Source organism: Grampus griseus (assembly GCF_964374135.1).
Source record: "Grampus griseus genome assembly, chromosome: 14".
Taxonomy (NCBI): domain Eukaryota; kingdom Metazoa; phylum Chordata; class Mammalia; order Artiodactyla; family Delphinidae; genus Grampus; species Grampus griseus.
In genome coordinates this window covers 5,953,912-5,980,713 of record NC_139008.1, presented here as the reverse complement: position 1 = coordinate 5,980,713, position 26,802 = coordinate 5,953,912, and the positions used below count along the sequence as shown (strand labels likewise).

General features: G+C 44.5%; 1 protein-coding gene across 1 annotated transcript; it reads right to left on the bottom strand.

The window, feature by feature from the left end:
• ARPC1A (actin related protein 2/3 complex subunit 1A) lies at positions 1 to 26,802 on the bottom strand. Its single transcript, XM_082669625.1, has 10 exons — positions 26,691 to 26,802; positions 21,411 to 21,503; positions 19,234 to 19,338; positions 12,800 to 13,022; positions 10,369 to 10,476; positions 7,666 to 7,878; positions 5,306 to 5,381; positions 4,916 to 5,109; positions 1,949 to 2,039; positions 1 to 398 (listed from the first exon to the last, which is right to left on the bottom strand). Exons 2-10 carry the CDS (start codon positions 21,472 to 21,474, stop codon positions 360 to 362), a joined length of 1,113 nt encoding a protein of 370 aa, XP_082525751.1. The 5' UTR covers positions 21,475 to 21,503; positions 26,691 to 26,802; the 3' UTR covers positions 1 to 359.

Sequence of the window (26,802 nt, the reverse complement as noted above, 5' to 3'; positions counted from 1 at the left end):
CCAAGAACACATTCAGTATTTTTATTTAATTTTGTAGCGAACAATTTACATACCTCCCCCACCCCTTCCTTTAAGTTAGTGTGACAATTTTCCATAATAAACTACTTAAAGAGAAGCTTTGGTCAAGAATGGAATGAAATAGCAAAACAAAAAACCAAAAAACAAAACCCAAATCACTGCTGCTTTTAAAAAACCAACACTTTCACCAATTATCCTCAAACAAAACACACAACAAGGTTTGCGCCATATGTGTCTTCAGTGTTTCCTGGCGGCCGGCTCTCCTGCCCATCATGCGAATGGCGGAGCTGCCCGGCGCAGCCTGTCCGTCCTCATGCTGGATCTGGGCGGCTCACTCAGCTTCACATTATCCGAAGGCCCTGGATAGAAGACTCTAAGGTCTGGAGAGCGGCAGGAAGAACACCGATGGTCAGTGGGGACCGGCCATCCTGGCGTTTTCCCCAAGGCACTACCCCACACCCCCTCCTTCCTGGCTGTGACCCGCTCCCTCTGAGACGGACTCCGGGACTATGGCCTGCAGAGACTCTCCCAGGCAGGACTCCCCCTGCTGGCCCTTCCAGGCCCTGCGCCTCCTTGTCCCCACGGCCCCAGCCCACAGGCCCTGGGCACACGCCTGCTCCCAGGGCACGTATGTGCTTATCATCTGTGTCACTGGCCCTCACTCCAGGTGCCCTGATGGCAGGCACTCCCGTGTTTCTGTGGCCCCCATGCAGTCAGCCTGGTGCACAACGCCTAGCGGTGCTCAAAGGCGGACGGACCAGAGAGGAAAATGCGCTGGAACTTCCCAGCTAACTCGCACAGGAGAGAAAGGACTTGGCCGCAGGGATCAAAGGATGAAGGGCGGAGCTACCTGCCCAGGTGGAGCTAATTGCACAGGTGCACGATGCCCCAAAGCAGGTGAAGGTAACAAGGGTGAGGAGAGACTTGTAGAGGCAGCAACATCAATCATGGAACTGCACAGGCAGTGGCAGAATTCTGTAAACGTTTAACTTCTGGGGGTTAAGTCCGCAGAGTTGCACACCTGAGCTGCTCTCTTAGCCCCGCCCCTCCTCCCCATCTCCTTATCCCAACCCCGAAGCTGGAGGGTGCAGAGGCCTCGGGGGTTTGTCCCTCATGGTCACAACACGCCTCCACGCGGCCTCCTAAATCCCTCTAGCCCAGAACCTCCTGGCCACCCGCTGACCCCCAGCACGGCTGGAGGCACATCCCTGCCACCCGTTCACTCCAGCAGCCTCTGTCCAGAGTCCAGGCCACCTGCACGTCACAGCAGGTGCCTTTCCACGTCGGTTCCAGAGCAGCCCCCAGCTGCCCACAGGCAGGGCCCGCGTGCAGCACGCGCCCCCTGAGCCGCTCGGCTGCTCTGCACGTGCTGCCCCTGCAGCTCAGACCGCTCGCCCGGAGAGGCAACTCAGGCAGTTCGTGCAGCCCCCCAATTCCTCAAGGTGTAAACAGAGGCGCTGGCTCCTCTCCCGGAGCTCCACCCGACCCCCACCCTCCTCCCTCTCCCACGACGAGCTCCCCGAGGGCTCCTTCACGTCCACGTCCTCAATGCCAGCACCTGGCCCGGCACCCGGCAGGCAGGCAGTGAGTGCTGATCCGATTAGTTGGTGTCAACCATGAACACATGTCTACAGAGTTCAGCTAGTCCGGGCCCAAGCTGGGGCCCGCTAAAAAAGCAGCCCCCAGCCCCCCTCAGTGACTCCGAGGAAATCCAGAAGTGTGGACTCCACCTCAGTGAGCAAGTGCGGCTCTCTCCTGGTAACAACTCCCAGGGTTTCAAGAGAACCACAGCCAGTGCACTGCACTCCTGACGTGCACTGCGCTCCTGACGTGCACTGCAGTTGACGGCTGGGTCCAAGAAATGAGGACCAGTCTTCTCATGGGAAGACTTTTAACACAAACGAGATCTGTTCTGAAAGGTAGACGATACCTTGAAATCCCAAATGGTCATGGCTCCATCGATGCCAGTAGTGCAAAATTTGCGACAATCTTGCTTGTCCACCTCATAAATAGACACTTGACTGAAAAAAGGCAAAGACAAGAGAGAGACTGTAAGGCACATGGTGAAAGTGAGCTCCAACCTTCCTAGAAGGGTAACAGCGTCTTCAGGAAACGAATTGTCTATCAATTCCTTTAAAGTGTCCATAGATATTAGTCTGTAGCCATCTGACTCAGAAAATATTAAAATGTATTTTATTACCAGATGTCCAGAAAAGAAAAAGACTGGAAAGAGAGAAAAGTTAAGAACGTGCATTAATTAGAGGGACGTGGAGAAGCAGGACAATTCAGGCCACACAGTGTGTACCCTGCGGAGCCAGGAGAGGCCACGACCACAGCTGTGACTGAAATGGACACACTGCTTAAAAAAATACTAGAGGCATCATGAAGCACGACTGAAATCCAACTGGCTCCAAACCAAAACTCCCAAATTACCCTCTAGGACAATGAGGGCATATGAGTCAAAAGCTCTCCTTACATTTGAAATTAATCATTAATAATATTAGCAACATTCAGACACACCACAAAATTCCAACCAAGCTCAGCAGAGGAGATTGATGAAACAACCTGGCTTAGCCCGATTATCTGAAAAACTTTCAAGAAAACCAATTCCACAGCTCAGACAATATTTGTCTTTCTCCCCGAAATGCCTAGAACATTCCCTCTGGGGAAGGGGATGGCACACACCACCTGTTTCTGCACAGCCTATGGGCTAGAGAATAGCCTTTACAATTTTAAGTGCTTAGAAAAAAATTAAAAGGCTATTATTTCATGATATGAAAATTATGTGAAATTCACATTTCAGTGTCTATAAAGTTTTATTTTATTTTTAAATAAAATTTTAAATTAATTTATTTGTGGCTGCGTTAGGTCTTTGTTGCTGCTCGCGTGGGCTTTCTCTAGTTGCGGTGAGCGGGGGCTACTCTTCGTTGCAGTGCGTGGGTTTCTCACTGCGGTGGCTTCTCTTGTTGCGGAGCACGGGCTCTAGGCACACAGGCTTCAGTAGTTGTGGCTGGTGAGCTCTAGAGCGCAGGCTCAGTAGTTGTGGCGCACAGGCTTAACTGCACTGCAGTATGTGGGATCTTCCTGGATCAGGGCTTGAATCCGTGTCCCTTGCATTGATTGGCAGGCGGATTCTTAACCACTGTGGTACCAAGGAAGTCCCTATAAAGTTTTACTGAAATACATCCATGCATATTTATCTCTGTACTGTCCATGGCAGCCTGCAGGCCACATGGCAGGGCTGTAGTAGTTGTCATGGAGACCACGTAGTCCGAGGAGCCTAAAATTTACTCTCTGGTTCCTTATACAAAAAGTGTGCTGACCCTGCTCTAGGGTAAAGAGGACTTAATATCTGCAAATAAAAGCAGTCACGCCAATCTGCAAAGGTCTTTTTATTCCTAACCTCAAAGTCTCAAAAAGGCAACGAGAGCTGTCTCTTTACAGATACACAGTCTGCAGAGAAGCTTAAGAGAACCTAACAGAAAATAATTTTGAAAATCTTTCAAGACAGAGAAACTTGAAAAGTGTGGAGAAAAGTTCTGCTATGCCTTCAAATGACTACTTTTCAAAAGAGCACAGATTATTTCCAGCCTATTTTAAGTCCAGTGGCCCTTTCCGCTGAACATAACAACCTGCAGTTAGAAATTCTCTTGAAGAGGGACTTCCCTGGTGGTCCAGGGGCTAAGACTTTGGGCTCCCAATGCAGGGGGCCCAGGTTTGACCCCTAGTCAGGGAACTAGATCCCACATACTGCAACTAAGAGTTCGCATGCCACAACTAAGACCCAGCGCAGCCAAGTAAATAATAAAAAAAAGTAATACGAATCTTATAAAAAAAAAAAAGAAGAAATTCTCTCGAAGAGAAAGTCTAGAGGTTTCCATTATTCTTCCCATGATCATCTCCCACATTAAAGTCTCTCAACACAAAAGGTCTAGTCAAAGAATACAGTGCAGGGCTTCCCTGGTGGTGCAGTGGTTAAGAATCTGCCTGCCAATGCAGGGGGCATGGGTTCGAGCCCTGGTCCGGGAAGATCCCACATGCCGCGGAGCAACTAAGCCTGTGTGCCACAACTACTGAGCCTGCGCTCTAGAGCCCGTGAGACACAATACTGAGCCTGTGCGCCTAGGGCCCATGCTCCACAAGAGAAGCCACCGCACCCCGATGAAGAGTAGCCCCTGCTTACCACATCTAGAGAGTGCCTGCGCACAGCAACGAAGACCCAACACAGTCAAAAATAAATTAAAAAAAAAAAGAACACAGTGCATTTCTCCTCTAGATTAAAAAAAAAAACCACCAAACTTTCTAGACACGACACAATTCTACTGTCTTATTTAATCACAGACGCCTGATGAAAAATAAGTAAAGGAGTTTTTTGGCTTTGTCATAATGATGCTGAAAAATCTGTCTCTCTAGTTAAACTATCTTCTTACTTGTACACCTTACTTGAAACCCATGGCTGAAGTGACAGCTACCTTTCAAACAGGATATGACTGTCAGGTGCTCAGTATTAGAGGAACACGACATTCAGGAAGGTCTCCTTTTGTCCTCAATCAAGTTTCTGAGAAAGCAAGACCCAGAAGAGGCTGCATGACAGGCCGCGCCAGCTCACGGGCCCGCAGCAGGGCCTGTGTTCCGCACGCGGGACGCCCAGACCGTCTATGCCCTGAAGGACGTAATGACTACGTGGGGGCGGCTCGCTCTCTGTGACGAGTTGGAAGTAAGAGCCTGCAGCCGGGAAGTTATAGACCCCTCACCGCCCCCGTTCCTGAATGGATGTCTGGGCCCGCAGGACAGAGAACATCACAGGAACCCGTCAGGAAACGAAGAGGGGAGAAGGGCAGCCCGGTCACCTAACACTTCTGCACAGCCGTCGGGCCAGGGGCCGGGTGGCACCTACGTGATGCTGTTCTGGTGCAGCGTCTCCAGGGCCGTGTTGCGGTCCTCGGTCGTGGCCCGCTTGTCCATGTTGCGGAAGCGCTCCATGGCCGACATGTTGCGCTGGATGCTCTGTTTCGGGATGTCTAGCTTCGAGACGAAGGTCAAGCAGCCACGGTCGTCGCAGCTAAAGAGCATGGGGCAGCAGTCATGGCCCTGAAACGAGGGATCAGTCAGGCCCTGCGGGGTGTGCGCCCAGCGAGTGCCCTAGCAGAGCGGCCCCACCATGGGAGCCTCTGGAGCTGCTTCCCCTACAAGGCTGCTGCTCCGTGCTTGTGCGCACAGCCACAGGGCACGCCCTGCTCCCGTTCTGGAGAGTAAGCACAGGCTCCGGGGCAAGAGAGATGCTTACAGCGGCCACGACGCTGTTCTCCGAGACGAAGCGCACACTCAGGAGGGGCAGGAACTCTGTCTTCAGAGTTGAGACCCTGAACACAAGAACAGTGTTAACCCGAGATGGAGCGGACCACGCAGCCTCTTCAGACACAGACGACAAAGAACCCGTTCTCATGGGGGCTTGGCAGGATGAACGAACACTTACGTTAAGAGGAGTCCCATGACCCAAGCCTCCAGGAATCTCCAGCATGAGCCAGCCCTGAGGTGACCCGCAGACGCGCAGGCCTCTGCCCCCTTTGGCTGTGCCCACCCCTCCTGCACCCACCCCTCCTGCACCCCTGCTCACCACCAACTGCCCTACACTGCGGTCCCAGGAGCGCTGGTTCTCTGCCGCCTCGGCCTTGGCTCCCCCTGCCCCGTTACCCACATGCCCTTTCTGCTCCTTCTGCTTTTCCAAAGTCCACCCCAGTCTCTGAAACTCGGCTTGAGTTTCATCACCCCCACGAACAGCCTTCCTGGACCACTTCAGCCTGCAGTGGCTGCTCTTCTCTCTGGCCTCCTAGAGTTGACCATCACCGGCACGCAGGACTGAAGGCCTTTCTCTGCTCCCTTCTCCTCGCCTGTGCTCACATGGGCTCCTAGAGGGCTGGGACCACAGACATTTATGGGAGTCTATTCTGTGCCCTGCCAGGCACTGGGGCAGGAGCTACGGCCACCGATGAACATGACACAGTATTGGCCAGGCAGGAGCTCACATGCGAATGGGCCGTGTGTGTGTGTGTGTGTGTGTGTGTGTGTGTGTGTGTGTACACATGTATGCTTCATGATCATCTGGCCGAGAGATTACACAGATACGGCAGCAAACATGCTGGCTGATGAAGTAGGATCATATGGCTCCATGTAAAAGATGATGCGTTTTGAAACTGTGTCTCAGGAGACACCCCTGCCCTATCCCCTTCAGTACGAATGGTATTGGATTAAAGTACTAACACCTCATCTTAGGCTCTCCTGTGGCATACCTGGCTCTTACTACATGAAATACTCTGATATGGAGAAGGGTAGCAGATGTAATCTGACTTGCAGGACCGGAGAAGCCAAATAATAAATCAATATGAAGGTAGACAAGAGCTTCTAATATAAGCATGTGCTAAGAGCTTATTATGCATTACAATAAACTGTACAGAAATCAAACAGCCATGACAAAACATTACTGAATGACAAACAGCAAATTACTATACAAAATGTATACCATAATCCCAGTGGAGTTAAAAATGAAAAGATATATGTGTCTACATATGTAAAGAAATCTTCTGGAAGGCTTCATAATTTAGACTGGGGGTGTGTTTAAAAATTAAAAAGAAAAATTCACCCCAATCAGTAACATATATATTCTTTCTGAAATGTCACTTTGTTGTCAGTGTGGGGCAGTGGGAGTCAGATGTGACTGGTTCCCTGCACAGGGGACAAGTCAGGAAACCCTTACAGGTGGGTTACCTTTTTTTTTGTTTGTTTGCTTTTTTTGCGATACGCGGGCCTCTCACTGTTGTGGCCTCTCACGGTGCGGAGCACAGGCTCCGGACACGCAGGCTCATTGGCCATGGCTCACAGGCCCAGCCGCTCCGCAGCATGTGGGATCTTCCCGGACTGGAGCACGAACCCGTGTCCCCTGCATCGGCAGGCGGACTCTCAACCACTGCGCCACCAGGGAAGCCCCAGGTGGGTTACCTTCAGCTGCCAACGGAAAGGATTCACCGGGACAGAACCAAGATTCACAAGCGGAAAGGACTGCGGTCACCCTCTCTCTCCCTCTAGACATGATAAGCAGACACAAACTGAAGTCTGATGAGACACACACTGCTCTCCTCAGGGCTGAGCAGGCACCTCTTCACAGCGAGTCTCTGCGATTCGGGCTCCCCCAGTGCACACACCAGGGGGACTGGCTCCCAGGGTGTCAAGTGTCACTGCATGAAGGCCCACATGAATGGAGCACTGTCCACTGACTACACAGAGTAAGAACACATCTCCCACTTCATCTAAGGCTGCTGGATGCCATTTACGTGTTGTGAGGAATTCACAGGAACAGACTAAACTGCCATCTGAAGGAACTCTTACCAGGAGCAAACCAGGAGACTCCTTTGGAGGAATCACAATCAGCACTTCCATTAAGAAGTGTTTCTGGAAGTGAGACCTAAGTCTTCAAAATTTCCCCAAATGGACAATCTAAACGTGTGAAGGTAACTTTAAAGGCTGCCTTGCAACCGGGTTCGGAATTTTATGCTGGTGCCCTGCACTTATACCCAGGGAAGGGCAGCCTCAGGCCAGCTGCTGAGATCCCACCCCACTCCTCTCTAAGTCCAGACGAAGGCAGATACTCACTGCACACTTTTTGAGGCATCGGCAACGGACACGGTGCTGTCGTGGCTGACCCAGGCCAGGCGGCTCCCGCTGGCGGAGAAGCTGACCCCGTGCACCCAGCCGCCAGTGCCACTGCCACCAAACTCTGACATCAGCTGACCAAAAGGCATCTTGCTGCCCCAGGGTGTACTGGCTGGCTTCTCATCCACTTCTTTAATGTAGGCAGAAAACACTCTGTGGTTTAAGGGCAGGAAGAGAAAGAAAGAGTAAATGAAAATATGCGTATATAGAAACAGGCCACAGGCAGCTGCTGTAAGGTGTCCCAAAATGAAAAGATACTGACTCATCAAAAGCAAAACCTGATGGGCTTCCCTGGTGGCGCAGTGGTTGAGAGTCCGCCTGCCGATGCAGGGGACACGGGTTCGTGCCCCGGTCCGGGAAGATCCCACATGCAGCAGAGCGGCTGGACCCGGGAGCCATGGCCGCTGAGCCTGTGCGTCCGGAGCCTGTGCCCCGCAACGGGAGAGGCCACAGCAGTGAGAGGCCCGCGTACCGCAAAAAAAAAAAAAAGCAAAACCTGATGACAGACAAGTTCAGATACATAAACCTCTTAAGACACAGAAGGGTTCTAAGGGCTGCCTACAGGTCAATTCAAGTTTGGCCTACGTCGTGTCAGGCACTACTCTCGGGGCATAGCTCTGGAAGTGATGGACACAAAAGCCCTTCCCCCCTGGAGCGCATGCAGGGGAGGACCTTGCTGTCCTGCCCCTCTCCGCTCCCTGGCCCATGGCAGACTCTGCTAAATGAGCACAGCATACTTTCGTGTCTGCTTCACCACCGTTCTGAACACAGCAGTCCAGAGCCCACACAGTCAAATGGTAGGAGAGAGGAAACTATTTGCTACTCTGCAATAAACCACTAGCATTAACTCATTTAAAGAAAGAAAGGGAGGGACTTCCCTGGTGTCTAGTGGTTAAGACTCCATGCTCCCAAAGCAGGGGGCCCGGGTTTGATCCCTGGTCAGGGAACTAGATCCCACATGCTGCAACTAAGGAGCCCGCCTGCTGCAACTAAGACCTGGCAAAACAAAAGAAAGAAAGAAGAAAAGAAGGAAAGAAAGAAGAAAAGAAGGAAAGAAAGATAGGAAAGACGGAAGGGAGGAAGGAAAGGAATGAAAGGAAGGAAAGAAAGGAAGAAAGAGACATCCAAAGTCAAGGGAGGCCAGTGAGAGTGGGTAGGCTCTCCCTAGTGTCACCCTCAGGTCCACTGTCCAGCCTTTGTGGCAGGTCTAGTCTGGGATGACGGCGGGTCCATTACAGCCTGGGATCATCAGTCTCTTTCTCTAATTCCATGAAGCTGTGCGTAAGGATGTTTTGACCAGAGTTGGGAAGCAGAAGGGCTAGAGAACAGCTGGGGATCTGCCCTCCAATGCTATTTCTTTATACAGCTTCTCTTCAAAAACTTCTGAAACTTAAAGACTCCCGAAGCGATCTGGGATATTTTCCCCCTAAAACAATAATGATGGCAGCAGCTCTGGAAGAGGCAGGACAGTGGAGAGGCAAAGGAAGCCTCGAATTATCTGTAAGTTAGATGATGTGACCTCAGAATCTCTGTGCTTTAAATCTGCATCACGATGGCTACTGCTTTAGTCATCAGAAGCCAGGAAAGAACTGTGCTGCCAAATTGACAGTTCGAACAGAAAAGACCCTTACCCACAGGACCACAGGTCAAAGCCAAGTTTATTTCTGGAAATTAATATTAACAAAAGAATTGTAAGCTATTTGTACAAGGAGATTTTTAGACACAGCCTGACAACCCAGGTGGTATGGTTAAATTGCATTCTTCTAAGGGAGCTGTAATGACTCTGCGTAACACATCACAAACAACAAAACTCCTGAATATGAAAAAATCTTTACTGTTAACACTGGTTCTCAAGCAGAAGAGCCAATATTTTTCCAAAAAGTACCTTGACACTATTGTACTCCCATCCCACAGCCAAATTCCCATACAAGTCCTTTAAAAAAAAATCCCAAACCAAAAACCCCGTGAGGATTCTTGGATATAAATCACTGGCCAGGTTTTCTGGAATTTCTCCACATAGCTTACCAAAGAATGCTGCACCCCACCTCCCAACCCACCATAGAGTCAACATGAAGCAACATTTGCTTTTCTTCTGGCTAAGGCCGGGGTGGGGAGGGGGGAGACTTCTTGATAAAGAACAGCTTTAAAAAGCAATTACACTGTATGACCCTTAAAGCTCTCAGCAAAGTGGCTGTGTTTCTTCTAGTCTCATGCTAATGACAAATAAAGAGCTTTAACTGAAAAGGAACCGCACAATAACAGCTCAGCAGTGCTCTGTTCAGCTCTGTTTTGTTGATCTTAGTTTCACTCTGGAATTTGCCCAGTCTGCTGCCTGGGTTATGAAATGAGAAGTAACACCGTGAGAGCGGGGGACCCTGTACCTGGATGTTCTGCCTGAGGAAACTTCCTGGCTCTGCCCTTGCATCCCTCCGCCTGCCCCTCCTGGTCCACTGCTTTCTATTGATACCTCCTGATTTCCGCACTTGCTGTAGCTCCTTTTCTAGATCACAAGCTCCTTTCATCTCTGGGACCCTCGTGGGGCCTAGCACAGTACCTTACAAAGAAAAGGAACCTCAAAAATACTTGCTGAAAGATGAAAAACGAAGAGCTCAAGGCCGTCTACCAATCCTCACTCGTTCCCACCTGCATTTGAAATCACAGGATCCTGCTGCCAGCAAGACGTTGTTGGGATGCCAATCCAAGCTGAGGACCGTGGAGCGAATGGGTTTTTTAATGTGCTTGCTTACCCACCTACAAAAGGAGAAAACCCATTTTAGTTTATCCACGCATCAAGCAACCGTCCCCAAATGACCTACAAATGTGTGTCAGGCAAAAACACCTACACGTGGTTCTCAAGTGGCCACCGAGTGTTCTACCAGAGAGAAGGTGCATTTCTAGAGGAAGAGAGGAAGGGGAACCATATGTGGCCCCTTTGCTCTCCTGTCTTTCAGGCTTTGACGTTTTCATCAGAGCAGCCAGTTCGGAACTTTCCTGGCTACCAGGGGATCCTCATCATTAAGTATATTTATGGATTAACTCTCATACCGTCCCCCATGGACTTTCACATTATGTGTAACTCTAACCTTTGAAATAAAAACTGAGGTTTGAAATCACTTGAATTTTTTAAAAAAATAAATTTATTTATTTTTGGCTGCGTTGGGTCTTCGTTGCTGTGCGTGGGCTTTCTCTAGTTCTGGCGAGCGGGGGCTACTCTTTGTTGCGGTGCGCGGGCTTCTCATTGCGGTGGCTTCTCTTATTGCGGAGTACGGGCTCTAGATGCGCGGGCTTCAGTAGTTGCAGCATGTAGGCTCAGTAGTCGTGGTGCACAGGTTTAGTTTCTCCGCGGCATGTGGGATCTTCCCGGACCAGGGCTCCAACTCGTGTCCCCTGCACTGGCAGGTGGATTCTTAACCACTGCGCCACCAGGGAAGTCTGCTGAATTTTTATTACAAATATTCAGTGATTTGTTCCTTTGTTTTGGGTTAAGTTTGGGTTGTAAAATAGTTTAATTTCCTTTCTAAGTCTCTGAGAAGCTGCAAATTCTTTATTTTTTCACAATCAAGAAATTAGCAGAACCTCTTGCTGGTGATGGGCCTCTGACTAACTCTCTAGCTCCACTAAAATGTTTATTTATGTCTAAGATCAGTCATTATTCTGGCCTGATTCAATTTCTGTCCCTAAACTGCTGCTTAAAGACCAATGCTGTTCTGCTGCTTAGAAGCTGAGAGACTTACTCTCGAGCAGAGCACCCTTCCTTGGATGTTAAATCACTTTTCTATAGAATCTTTTTCGTAGGGTCTTTTCTGAAAAGCAGACAACATTCTGGTTTTATAACAGTTGTTTTACCTTAAAGGCGTTTAGAGGTTGTTTTAAAGTACTCGCATCCTACAAATGAATTATAGTGCCATAGCTGAGACACTCCCCTGAACATAATGGCTTGATCAAGGGACAATACCTCGTACTACAGTAAAGCCCAATTTGCCTGAATCTGAGACTATTTTTCAATGAATAAGAATGCAAAGTCACTGAGGTTGAAAGCTACCCAGGAAAAAAGCTGTTTCTAATCTATTTGTTACAGTGAGCCTTCTAAACAATTTCTTGCAGGTAACATTTTGTTAGCCTTATTTTTACACATGCTTGAAAGCTTGCAAGCAAGAAAAACCGTAGGTCTTCAACTCAAAATTCAAACTTGGTGCAAATTCACAGACTTGTTTCAAAGAATCAAAATTTCTGAGGTTTTACTAAATTACAAACTGTAATGTGATAATCCCTTCCTTTCCTTGTTTCAGACAGTGACACATGAAGAGTAATGTGTACCCGGCTATTTTTAGTACAAACACTGCCAGTTTCGCACTAAATGACAATTCCATGTTGAAGCATATCTACCACCCTTTCTGAACACATGCCAGGTAGAGCAGAGTGGTTTCCTTATCAAAGTAAGCAGGAAGGAGTAGTTAAAATAACTTACTTAGCCATTAAATAAATCCCCGTATTTTGACTGGCTCAGCTCCAAGTGGTTTACAGTATAAAGTAAGTACAACAGGCTGATTATATTTCTGAGATTCTGGTCAAATTTTAAAGTTTAACAGTTTAAACAAGTAAAATATTATGCCAGGACACAGATTTGGTATAAAACTTTAAAGAAAGGAGAATATTGTTATCTGTAAGACTCCTAGATATTTTAAGTCAATAGAGATAGGGAAAAAAACTTCCTTAGGGCACTGAGCATCTTTCAAGTTTATAATTTATGTATCAGAGTAAGAAAACAGCAATTTAGACAGCACAGAGTGAGAAGAGTTGTAGCATCTTAAAGAACAAACAAGTCAGGAGATCAGAACATGGAAACCACAGTTCGATATTAATATGAGAAAGATGTGAGATTGGACTCCCTGCACACAGAAGAAGGAAAAATGTTCAGAGAGAATGGAGAATTTCAAAGGAAAAAAAAAATATCCAGATGAGGAAAAGATGAAGTTACAGTTAAGCCTCCACCCAGTGCCTCAAGAAGTCACCGAGGACACAGCAGTCCAAATGTATGATTCTACAGAGAAATAAAAATACTCATGTTGCTCACCAGTCATTTTCGGACTCGAAGTAACAAACAGAAATGAGTCGTGCTCCGCTGCCCACAGCAAATTTGTTCTCTAGCGGGGACCACTTGACAAAAGTGGCTGCACGGTTAATTCTCAGGATCACCAGGGTCGGCTTCCAGACACCATCTTTCTGACTCCACACGTAGGCATTGCGGTCAGCCCCACAAGTGACGATGCGGTCACTCTTGGGAGCCCAGTCGATACCTGCAAGTTGAGATGTGGTGGCATCTGCTCTGCCTGGCCATTGACAACTGACACGGCACCAGCAGGAGGGCACCGGCGTAGCAGGGCTGGATGCGGGCTTGGGATCTTCCTCCCCAGCCCATCCTTCCCCACCTATGGTCCTGGTCACCACTTCACACACAAAGGCAAGGATGTTTCTCTGCAAAGTTCCGTAACTCAGGATCCTCTGGAGGCCAGGCAGAACAGAGCTGTTATAATTGCGGAGGTTACAAACCAAGAAGGGGCATTCTTAACACCCAGCCACATATCTTTAGAATATGTGATCTGAAGACCCTTTTCTTCCTTCTTTACTGGATTTTTTTTTTTCTCTGAAAGTACCTTTACTCATTCAGTAACAGACCTTGGTCCATGATATTAACTGAAAGACTGCTATATGACCTACAAATAAAACAACATATAGGGTAAACAATCATCAGTATAGAGGGGAAAATATAAATTGTGATTCTTCTGAAGCTCACTGTTTTTTAAACTAACCGAAATACCTTTTTTACATGATACAGGTTCTATGAAAGAGTCTTTGAGTATCTTTGCATCTAAACAAGGAAAAGACCTAAATATGTGTCTGAATGTAAGATTTATTTTTCTTATTTGATCAGACTTTTACTTACTTGGTGCCTCTATGACGGATCCCAAAGTCAAGGTCAGTTTGTTATATACCAAGAGTAAAATCTGCTATGATTCAGTCATTTTATCGTTACTGATGAGGTATTTTCTATAAGTATAACTTAACACTGAAGGTATAGAAATACTACTAATAATTTTTTATTATAGATATCTCTTTAAAAATAATTAACATTCTTAACATTTACATGAAAAAAGTAAGAATCAAAGTCTCCATTAGCCATAAATTACAGTGACTTTAGTAGTGTGAACAGTTTATGTTCATTCACCTACAGGAATAGTCAGCTCAATTATTCATACCAGTGAAGGGAAAAATATGGGGAAGTGTACTCTCGGTGATATGTATTTTTATTTTAAATCTATTCATTATAGGACAGCTTTGCAGTTCTCTTTATTACATTTTAAATTTTATTTTATTTTATTTATTTTTTGCGGTACGTGGGCCTCTCACTGTTGTGGCCTCTCCCGTTGCGGAGCACAGGCTCCAGACGCACAGGCTCAGCGGCCATGGATCACGGGCCCAGCCGCTCCACGGCACGCGGGATCTTCCCAGACCGGGGCACGAACCCGTGTCCTCTGCATCGGCAGGCGGACTCTCAACCACTGCGCCACCAGGGAAGCCCTAAATTTTATTTTTAACTACAAAAGCAAACCCACATATTATCATGAGACAAACATCACGATGGGACACATGCAAAGTCAAAAAAGCCCTGCTTCCATTCTTCACACACATTCTTCCCGCAAAGGATACTAATATGGCAAACATTTTCTCCTGTTTTTTATAAATCAGCAGTGGTTGTACATTATTTTAGAACACTGATCTTATCATAATAATTTCCCAAAACATCCCATTGTTGTACTTTTTATTCCCAGTCACTTATTAGAATAGATAAAACTGGAATAAACATTCAGACACACACCTTCTTGCTCTGGTTAAAATGATCTCTATGATAAATTCCCAGAAGTGTGATGCAAAATAGTTATTTTTATGACTGTCTTGTTCTCCTAACTTGATTACCAGCTTCCTGACAATATGAAGCGAGTCTCTGAAACTACTGTGGTGGGCAGACCCTGGAGTGGTCTCCGAGATTCCACCTCCTGTTGTTCACGACTCTGTGGGACCCCCCTCCCTGTGGGTGTGGGCAGGACCCCTGACTCACTTCTAACCAGTGGAATGCTGGGAAGGTGAGAAGGATGTGACTAGTGCACAAGATTACCTAAGAGCACGGCACCCCTCTTGCTAGAGACTCTCAAGGTCTTTCTCTGTTACTCTCTGTTGAAGAAGCAAGCTGCCATGAATCTCTCAGCTGCATGGAAATGAATTCTACCACCATCAACCTGAAGGCGCTTGGAAGTAGATCCTTCCCTGGTGGAGCCTCTGATGAGAACAGCCCTTCCGTGGCTGACACCTTGATTACAGCTTATGTGAGACCCTCAGCAGAGGTCCCAGAGAAGCCAAGCCCAGACTCTTGACGCACAAAAAACTGTGAGATAATAAGTGTGTTTTGGTTTAAGTGGCTAAGTGTGTAGTATTTGTGACATAGCGATAGAAGACTAATACATTCTTATCAAGAATATTGCCTTGTAATGAGAAAACTCAGTGATTCTGTAATGATTTTGACAATCTCAAATTTCACCCCATTCCAATATCACCATCACTTTAATTACACACGTATGTATTTTATAAGAATTCCTGAGGTGCTTTAAAAAAAATCAATAGATCCTTATTCTCTAAGAAAAATACAAGGAACTGCCTTCTGCTTCGTTTTATAGTTCTAAGTCTACTTCTGTGGCTACATCTTTCATTTGAATATAGGAGTTGTAAAACCAGAGTCGTAGTCTCAACCTGTTTTTAGATAACATTAGCTTTTAACTCTTTTAAAACACACACTTGTTAAAAAGAGAGTGGGAAGGGCCAATATTCAGTAAAGGCAAGTTCTCATCTCTTGCTAATTTAGCGTTGCATCTTTTTTTGTTTTCCTGCCATTAGAAGACTTCGAAGGAAAAGAAAAGGAATCTAACATCTATCCTGTCTTTCCTATACTAACTATATTTCAGGATAACCAAATAGTAGATGAAGGTAAGCATCTCTTTTATGAATGTATTCCAGCTAACAGAGAAGAAATGATAGATTTAGAATATTATCATGTTGCAGCCACTATTAAATTAATGGCTATAGGCACTAATCATCAACAACTGCTAACATCACAGAAAGAAAGACAACCGGACATTATGTGCCTCCGTCATGAAAGAACCTGCTACCACCTAACTTCAACTAGCAATTCACAGGAAACACAGAGGACGGAGAAATATGTGAAACACCATGGGCTTGCAATCCATAAAACCCAGGCTCTGGAAAACAGTACAGGACAAACAACCTGATTTCTCAATTTTCTTAACAAATAATTTGCAAAGGAAAAGAAAGAAGGGAACCTATAAACTTAATAGATAGATCAACTGATCACAACCATGTGTGTACCTTATTAGGATGCCAATTAAAACAGACTATTGTATTGGTTATTGTTGAAGAGTCCTTACCTTTTAGAGACACAAACTGAAATATGAAGTGATGCAATGTCTGGGATGTGCTTGAAAATAGTACAGGAAAAAGAATTGAGAGTGAGCTGAGAACAAGATTAGCTGTGAATTGATAATTGCTGAATCTGAGTCATGGGTATATAGGGGCTCATTACATTACTCTGCTTTTATATGCTTTCTATTTAAAAGTGTCCACAATAAAATGTTCTTTTTTTTTTAAAGGAGATGGTGATCAAGCATTTAACACAAAAGAATAAAGTCAGAGAAAAACACCAGAACTCTGATATCCCTTTGATGCATGCCATACTCTTTTTCTCTGTAGTACTGAGCAGACTTTTTTTCTAAAAAGCTTCAGAGAGTAATTTTCTTTTTCCGTAGTTACTATCTCTCTGAGAAATTATGTTTGATCCTTGGTCTCCTGCCACAGAGTTATATTTAGACTTTTCCAACAACAGCTTTTTCAGATCTAAAAAAAAAATGTCATTTGAGCATTTGGACAGAAAACAGGCCCAAGTTCAAAGGATTCCAGAAGAGAAGCAGGGGGAGAAAAAGGACATAACTATTTCACTTTTTTGGCTATTTCTTTGGTCTTTCATCTTGGCCCTTTCTCATTTATAAGTATTTCCTAATGTTAAAATTCCAATTTAAAATATGAGTGTTCTTATTTTTAGGCTGTAAGGCCACTGGCAAAGGGACTTAAAGAAAATAGGCCAAACCTCATAAAAATAAGGTCATGGGAAAGCAACAGCAACAAAAATAGAAATTATGTCTTTGGTGCTGGTTTGGTAATATAGTTAGTCGGTTCCTGACTGATATCACATACAAAGCACTGGTAAAAACAAGAAGGGATGGTCATAAGTTTTTGCTGGGGATACAATGTAAGGGGTGCAGAGGGTCAAAACATGCTGTTTTTCTCTGATTGCGGGGAAGGATATATTTAAGCTAATCAGTATATTAGGGGATGAGAGGCAAAACTCAAGGGTCCCAATTAAAAAAAAAAAAGAAAATTATCATCAGTCCCTGTGCTGCCCACTTAAGTGCAAAAAATCATTGTGAGAAGGGAAACCCAAGACTGTGGTGAGAAATTTATAATTGAAAAGTTAAGGAGAATAAGTTTTGATGTGCTTGGCCAATTGTTTAAAGCAGTTGAATCACTTAGAAAATAGGATAAAAAAGAAACTATGGTAGTAAGGGTCAAAGACTAAGAGTTCTCCCTGAACGCAGCAGTAAGTTAGTATGTTTTTTTAAAAAGTAGCCAGACAGGGCTTCCCTGGCGGTGCAGTGGTTGAGACTCCGCCTGCGGATGAAGGGGACATGGGTTCGTGCCTCCGTCTAGGAGGATCCCACATGCCGCGGAGCAGCTAGGCCTGTGAGCCATGGCCGCTGAGCCTGCGCGTCTGGAGCCTGTGCTCCGCAACGGGAGAGGCCACAACAGGGAGAGGCCCACGTACCGCAAAAAAAAAAAAGTAGCCAGACATGATTTAACAACAAAGCAATACACTCTCTTGAAATCTGGTATCAAGATATGGTTTACTAAATTCTGAAAACATTGTAAAAATTCTCCATTTTTTCTTCCTTCTCCTTTATTTCACACTTGCTTAATAAAACTCGACACTGCTCTGCTTGCTACCTTTACCCAACTATTCATTGATAGTTTTTGTCAAAGATGAAAGTTACTGTACACTCAGGAATCTGCCTCAGAGCTAATGCTTTAAGATCCAGTCTTCTACAAATTGACAAGAACAAGTTAAAAACTCAATGGAAAAATGGTTAGGAGTTATGAACAGTAAAGTCATGAAAATTAAAACCCAGGTGGCTAATAAACATCTGCTCAACCTTTCTATTAATCAGGGAAATGCAGCTTATAGAGTGACCAAAGATCACTCATCAGTCAGTCTGCTTCTATCAAGCATGTGTGGAGTGTGGGAAGAAAAGCACTCCTATCAGGGCTGCAGGAATGCAGGCGATCTGACAATGCCTGGCAAGGCTGAAGATGCTTGCACCCCTGTGGTACAGCAAGTCTCCCAGAGACATTCACACCTGAATGGAGATCTGCCCAGGGACGCTCAATTTAGCACTAAAATGTCACAGGGAAAAAGTGGAAGCAACTTAAATATCCTTCAATGGAGGAAAGAGTAAATAGATGAGGTATGAAATGCTACCCAGCGGGTAAAAGGAATCAATTTGATCTAGATACACCTACATACAGAGAACTCAGAAACAATGTGGAATGCAAAAGTAAGCCACAGGAGATGCATGCTATGATACCATTTATGCAGTATTTAAAAATTCTAGCCAATAGTACTAAAGACTGCTTACACACACTGACACACACACACACACACACACACACATACATGTATGTGAAAGTATAAAAAATGGACTGGGACAATGTCATACCAATTACAGTGTCTTCTGGGGGAGAGGAATAGGACTGGTGGTGACAGGAGACTTTACCATTATCTGGAATAATATTTCTTATAATAATATACTTCTTATAATCAAATCTTTGTGTCCCAAGTTTTCTGGCACAGGAAAAAAGATAAATAGCTGCTAATTCTGGGTGGCAGGAATATGGGTGTTTGTTATATTACTCTATGTCCTTTTCAATATTTTGGAATGTCTTCCTTGCCCTAAAAACAACATACAGGAAAATTTTGGAAGACACAGCGTTCCCTTAGGACTTGGGAACACAGCTTGGCTTGCGGTTGCACACAGCTGACGTGCTGTCTGGTTTTCGCTTTCATGTCTCATCTAATCTAAGCTCTCTAGTCCCCAGAGTAGGTTGTGTTTTCTGTAACATTAGCAGAACAATGCATACCAGCTGGGCTCAGAGACGCACTTAAAAACTGAGGTCACTATTATATATTTTCTCAAATTTTCTCAAGAAAAATCAGTAAATGCTGCACTAAGTACCATGGCAGACTTCCTTTACTAGGCTATCTGTTTACACAGAAGCGTGCTAGACTTGGAAATGCCATGATCATGTGATCATGTGATCTCCTTTTTTTACCTGTGATGTGTCCGTTGTGCTCTTTGAGTTCATGAGCTTTCACCCACTGGCTCCCGTTCTTCTTGTAGATGTGGACTTCATGGTTATTGGGGCTAAGGGCAATCTCTGGAGAAAAAAGTCAATAGTTAACACCTGAACTCGAAATTGTCACAAAAAAAGTGATGTTACAGTTGGCATTTTAAAAACAGACTGAAAAAAATAAAAAATAAAAAAAATAAAAACAGACTAAAGGAGGGAACAGGAAAGCGGTTTCAGAAAATGGTTCCCAATATTCGTCCTGAAGAATTCCTTTATTATTTTTACCTCTACTTGTACTCCATATTTTAAAATGTTTTCTAGAAAGACTGAATTAAAAAATTCATTTTATTATAAACATATACAACTGTCAATTAAAGTTCTAACCAGTAACAAATAAACAATATTACTATACTTAACTGATATAATTTTATTTATTTTATTTTGTTTTGGCCCAGCCGCTAGGCTTGAGGGATCTTAGTTCCCCAACCAGGGATCGAATCCAGGGCCCCAGCAGTGAAAGTGCTGAGTCCTAATCACTGAACCGCCAGGGAATTCCCTTAACTGACATAATTTTAGTCCACAGTAAATATATTTGACATTTTAGTTTGCCTGTACAACACTATTAAGGACAAATATTTTATTTCTGTTAGACTTTCTGAAATACTAAAAATAGCTCATAGGCTTTCATTACTGCTATCATAGACCCAGGCTGGAACCACTAGTTTATAAAAACAAAGAAACAAACAAACAAAACCTCCAACAACCCTTGATACTACTGATAAAATATATTGAAGTTTTTCTTTACAATAAAGCCAATATAAATCACAAAATAGAATTCTCAAGAGAACTCTCTTAGACCAATGTAAAATGTTAAGAATATACATATATGATGGATTTTTTTGAACTTATACTGGTATTTTTTCCTTTCTAGTTCATCCATTTTTTAAAAATAAATATCGATTTCTTAAAATTAAAGTCTATGACCCAAACTTTAGGTCAATCATTTAATAGTTCCCCCATCTATACATAATATCCAGAACAGGCAAATCCATGGAGACAGAAAGCAGATTAGTAGTTGCCTAGGGCTGGAAGTTTTGAGGAAAATTGGAAGTGAATGCTAATGGGCATACAGTTTCTTTTTGGAGTGATGAAAATATTCTGAAACTAGACAGTGGTGATTGTTGCATAATTCTGTTTAATATACTAAACACCACTGAATTGTATACTTCAAAAGGGTAAATTTTATGACATGTGAATTATATTTCAATAAGGCTATTATTTTAGACAGTGAATAAATACCTAACTTTTAAAAATAACTCATGGGCATAATACTACACTTCTGTCTGTTTTTTTTTTTTTTTTTTTGCGGTACGCGGGCCTCTCACTTTTGTGGCCTCTCCCATCGCGAAGCACAGGCTCCGGACGCACAGGCTCAGCGGCCATGGCTCACGGGCCCAGCCGCTCCGTTGCATGTGGGATCCTCCCGGACCGAGGCACGAACCCGTGTCCCCTGCATTGGCAGGTGGACTCTCAACCACTGCGCCACCAGGGAAGCCCCTGTCTGTTTTAAGATTTTTTTTTGCCTTCTCCTTGTCATATTACCTGCACTTTGCTTGCTGTACTACACCTACTTCTAAAAGTCTTCTCCATCCCTTTCTAGTTTGCTAGAGCTATAAAACTGGAAACTCAAGCTTATTACGAATAGCATAGTAAACACTAGATTAAATACTGCTCTCAGTATGGTTTACTTTGTAAACCATATGTGTCTTATATCTAGGTCCTAGTATTCTGACTAAATGCTGGGTGGTCAGTGTTACTGTACAACCATCCCAGACATTGGGTTATTAGGGCAATGAAAGATGTCTCTGATATAAACTGTCCTCCAGGTGGTACTGTAGAAAAAGAAGTGGACAAGGAGCCAGAAGGCCTGAGTGCTAATTACGGCTCTGACATTAACTTGGGTGTAACCACTGGAAAGTCCTTCCAACCCTCTCAGCCTCGATTTCTCTACCTGTAAACCAAAGGACTGACCTAGTTCTCTCTGAAGCTATATCTATGTCCTGTTCACATGATATTGAAATATGTGATCCCTAAAAGTACCTACATCTAAAAGAATCAAAGGTACCAAAATAAAGGAGCAAAGTTAATAGCATACTTACGGGTACGATCCCTGTTCCAGGCATGACAGGTGATTGGCTCTAGTAAAAACTGATGCAGGGACATTATTCTTAGTGTGTTCAAAGGACAGAAAGCTGCAACAAGCAACAGAAAAAGCATTTAAAATGGCAGGCAACCCATATTTAAGTTGTCTGGGGATCCTGAAATGTTTGGGGAAAAATAAAACCATTCTCCCATTGAAAAAGACCAATCTCAATGTCAAAACTTAATCATTTAAATACAATTAGCACTGTAACCACATCAAGGGACTCTAAAACCATGAGTTAAGGACTGTTGGGGTACAAGACATTTACACAGTCTCAAATGATCATCCCATAGATTATTTATTAATTACAAACAGAAAAACATGCGTTTACAATAAAAAAATCTGGCAGTCACCACCTTAACCAAGCAATCAATCTTAGTATCATAAGTAGTGGAACAATATAATCTGATAGGCCTCCTGACAGGAGACAAACTGAAGGGCACACCATCACTTATAAATAGTGACCACTTAATTTATTATCCAGACCAGAATACATTCAAGAGAGCATAAAGGGGCACTATTAATAATTATGCTGCAAAAACAGGCCACAGGACTATGCTGGAGAAACCTGGTAATATGGCCAACCTACCAATGAAGTATTTATGCCAAACATATTGTATTTATGCTAAATCCAATCAACATCTAGACCTAATTTCCGGTTTACAGGAAATAAAGGGGAGTGGAATTAGTTAAGTAACACCAAGGGAAAACAAACAGTTAACACCAGAATGTGTGCCATCCTATAAAACAATTGGCCTGGACAATTCAAAAGAGGTTGGGGTGGGGGAGGGTGGCTGTTCTAGATTAAAAGAGCTATGAAAACCAAATCTGATAAATGAAACTTGATTGTAAACCTACATTTTTAAAACAGCTGTAAAAGATGTATTTCGTAAAATAGGAAAAATTTGTATTTGAACTACCTATCACACAACAATATGGAATTATTTTCAACTTCTTAACTATGATAATGGTTGGCTGTTAGGTAGGAGAATATCCTAACTCTTAGGAGATAAAGATAATGAAGTATTTAGGGATGAAATGTCATGACATCTTCTGTAACTTATTTTCAATCATTCAGGACAACAAGTAGATGTATAAAGAGCAAATGTGGCAATACGTCAACAACTGGCGAATCAAGGCAAAGAGTAGGCAGGTATTTGTTATGTTAGTTACTGTTTAAACCTTTTATTGTAACTAAATGAAAAGCAGGAATCTGTGAAACATCATTAAACTAAATATCAAATCACACTCTCCATTCTATAGGCACCCAAATCTAGATACACTGATGAAGCAACTTTTACCTGAAATAGGAGAAATTTTTTCAAAAAAGCAGTCAGCGGCCCCACCCCCATCCCTTTTTTATCATTTCTAAGAGGCACTCCCACAGCACTCAGACGTTTCAATACTTAAGTACAAGTCAACCTAGGGTGGAGACTGAAATGTGAGATAGGAATTCTGATGCAAGAAGGAAATGAGTGGAAAGGCCATTAGAAGGTTGTAAAGTGAACAATGAAAGTTCAGACAAAGCAGAAATCAATCTTAGTAGAAATCAAAGGAAATGTCTCTGCTAATTGTTGTAAGGGAACCTAAAGGTCAAAAAGAGATAAGTGTACCCTTAAATAAAACATCTGATATCTTGAACTGGCAGAGAAATATCAGTGTTTCACATTCTATTCTAAGAGTGAGGATATTTAAGTCATTAATTTTTTTTACGGGTACATGTTCTAGAAAGCAAATTGCAACTCACAAATAAAATCTCTAACTCGAAATAAAAAAAAAACTTTTAAATGAATTCAAATAACACTGCTTAATTTGTCTATTTTTTTTTAAGTAAACCTCCAGAAGCTCAGTGCATGATTCTTTTTCTGATACGATACGCTTACCCATTACAAAAGGTTTTACTCAGTTACTCAAAATAACATGTTGTGCCATAAACATCTGCTTAATTAAAAGCAATTTAGTTTATATGCCACATTTTAAAGGCTTACTTGTTAACTGAAACAAAATTGGTCTGCAAATTAATAATTTAATGTAAATATCTACATGCAATAAAAGCACACATTTCATATACAGTTAAAAAAGAAAAGGTGGACTATTCTGGTGGCGCAGTGGTTAAGAATCCGTCTGCCAATGCAGAGGACAAAGGTTCCAGCCCTGGTCTGGGAAGATCCCACATGCCTCGGAGCAACTAAGCCCGTGCGCCACAACTACTGAGCCTGTGCTCTAGAGCCCGTGAGCCACAACTACTGAGCCCGCACACCACAACTACTGAAGCCCGCATGCCTAGAGCCTGTGCTCCACAACAAAGAGAAGCCACGGCAATGAGAACCCCGCGCACCGTGACAAACAGTAGCCCCCGCTCACCGCAACTAGAGAAAGCCCGCGCACAGCAACAATGACCCAACGCAGCCAAAAATAAATAAATAAATAATTTTTAAAAAATGTTCTCGGGCTTCCCTGGTGGCGCAGTGGTTGAGAGTCCGCCTGCCGATGCAGGGGACACGGGTTCGTGCCCCAGTCCGGGAAGATCCCACATGCCGCGGAGCGGCTGGGCCCGTGGGCCATGGCCGCTGAGCCTGCGCGTCCAGAAGCCTGTGCTCCGCAATGGGAAAGGCCACAACAGCGAGAGGACCGCGTACCACAAAAAAAAAAGGAATGTTCTCAATTTATATTAAAAAAAAGGTGCAGACAAAGGCTTTCTCATTCTAAACCTCACGGTTATAAGCAATGCAGCAAAGCCTTCAAAAGAGGTAAACATTTACTCAATGGCATAATTATTTCTAAAATTGCATTTCTAATTTCGTTATAGCATTCAAGTTCCGTATTTGGACATACACTTAGACCTGTACTTCCTTCTATAATCATGTGGCTATTTTAAGTCTGTAGGCCAAGACAACACTCATGTTTGTCAGATTCATACGACACCAGTAAACACTGCCTGTGTTCATTAAACTCAGTGTGAAAGCAGAATAATGACAACTTGAATTTTGTACAAAGAAAAAGAAACCTCTGTCGTAGGGTGATAATTATAATTTCTAAACTGTGATTCATATTTAAGTGAAATCTGAAAAACTTTGTCTTAACGAGGGTAGAGAGAAGAAAAAGGGAGAGACAAAAAGGTGCTGCATTAAATTTAACAAACTTCTACTGATGAACTTTTAATGTCCAGCACAGAGAGAGAGAAAGAACAATTTATAGGACATTATGATTCCAGGGACCCCCTCCACCCCCCAACTCCTTTCTTTACCTATCACTTGAGTCATCCTGGTATTTGGTTAGCCATGGGCTGTGGAGCCAAGAGGACCTGGGTTTGAATCCTGGCTTTGACACACAGTAGCTAGGAAACCCTGGGCAGGTCACTCAATATCTCTAAAACTCATTTTTCTTCATCTGTAAAATGGACACAGAACTGACATCCCAAGGCCAGTGGTAGCAGGATTAAATAATACGTGAAAGCATGTAGCTCAAAGCCTAGCCTAAAACAGATGCTCGGTAAGTTAAGTTAGTTAGTTCCCTTTCTTCCTCTGACCCAAGGCTTTTGAACCATTCCTAGAAATACACACCAGTAAGTACCCTCTGAACTTGGAAACAGCTACCTAGGCTTTAAATTCTCGGTCCTGGAGCTTTAAAGTATTTGTACAGTGGGGATTTCAGTTCCCTGCTTGGGGTCAGTTTTCGAGACTGTGATTCATCCAGTTTCTAATTGCTCTCGATACCCAACCCAGCAATAGCAGGTGCTCTGACAAGGTCACCACACCCTCCCCAGCGTTCAGAGACAGGTTCCAACTCCAGGCACCAGTCTCACCAGCAGACCAAACTTCCTTAGGCAGAACCTGTTTCAGCACAGGATTAGTTACCTAGATCTGATACTCTCCCCCAGCAGGAGATTTAATTTTCCAAGAATGATCGCCTCCTTTAACTGTGGTAAGTAGATAAATTAACCTCGGAAGGCCTCCGAATAGGTTGTGTAGGAAGCAGCCACTTACACCTACTCCCTCACAGGGCAAAAAATAGCCTCCTGAATGATACCTTCTCCTTTTCTTTCTTTTTTTCTTTTTTCTTTTTTTTTTAAGATACCTGAAAAACCCAGGGCCTCCGGGAAACCAAAAGGTTAGATTTAAAAACTGATAAAAGAGGGCAGAACTAGGATAATTTAGGTAATTTCAGCAATGAGTTGAAATAGATAAAAATAGGTCAGCATTTCCTTCCGGTTCCAAAGCCCCAGTATGAGAACAGATGGCTTTATAATTAAAGATTCTAAACTACAATTTATTAAGTGCCTGCCATGTGCCCAGCAGTGTAGTAAGTACCAGGTTGGGGCCAGAAACATAAATAAATCTGACACTTTCCTGGTCCTCAAATCTGGGGGGAGAAGCGTAGAAGAGGAAGGGGAGATAGATACACAGACAGAGAATGCCGAGAAGCAGGGATAACTGCTAACATTTATTGAGCACCTACTCTGGGCCAGGAACTATCCTAAACAATTTATGCAAATAAACTCACTGGAGCCTCAGAAACCCCCTGAGGATCCTATTACTACAGATGAGAAAACGGGGACTCAGAGAAGCAATCTTCCCAGGGTCATCCAAGCAATGGTGGCGCCGGGATGGCAATCTGGGCAGCCCAACCGAAGGGGTGTGGTGGGAAAGGCGCTACAAAAGGGTTCCACGGAGCGACAAGGAGCGAAGAGGTACAACTGTGACTTAGGGGAAGGCGGCACCCAAGCGGGGGGATTCTTAAAGAACTCGGGGGAAGGTTCTTCTCGAGCTCGGTAAGGTCCCCCAACATCTGAAGGATGGAAGGCGGCCCTAGACAGGAGCCAAACATTCCAGGGGCGCCTATGGCGCGCAGGGACCCTATTCTAGACGCTGAAGAAAGGAATGAACGGTGCCTCGTGACGCTCGACTGGGGGGAGATGATTCCATTCACCACTATATTAGAGACTGGGATAAATGCCCACAATGGAAGCGCAGGAGAAGCAACCTTTAATTCTGGCATCGGAGAAGGCTTGGCGCTCGAAAATCGTGAAAATGGGATCTGGACGTGTGGGGACCCCAGGGCTCGGCTGGCCCCTCTTAGAACGCGGCTTCCCCGCCCCCTCCCCCCGGCCCGCCCCTCAGCCTCAGGGCCCCACGGCCTAAGCCCCCGCCTCGCCGCCCCCGCGGGTTCAGATCCGGGACGAGGCCGGCCCAGGGGAGGCCGGCAAGGCCAGAAACTCGCCCCTGCTGCTTCTTACCTGGGGGTCGGGGCCGAACGGGCTCGGAGCGTTGAATTCGCGGACTCTGGTCAGTCGACGCGAACAGGCTCCGCCGGGCGCGGGCGGACGACCGAGGCCCTGAGGGAGCGGC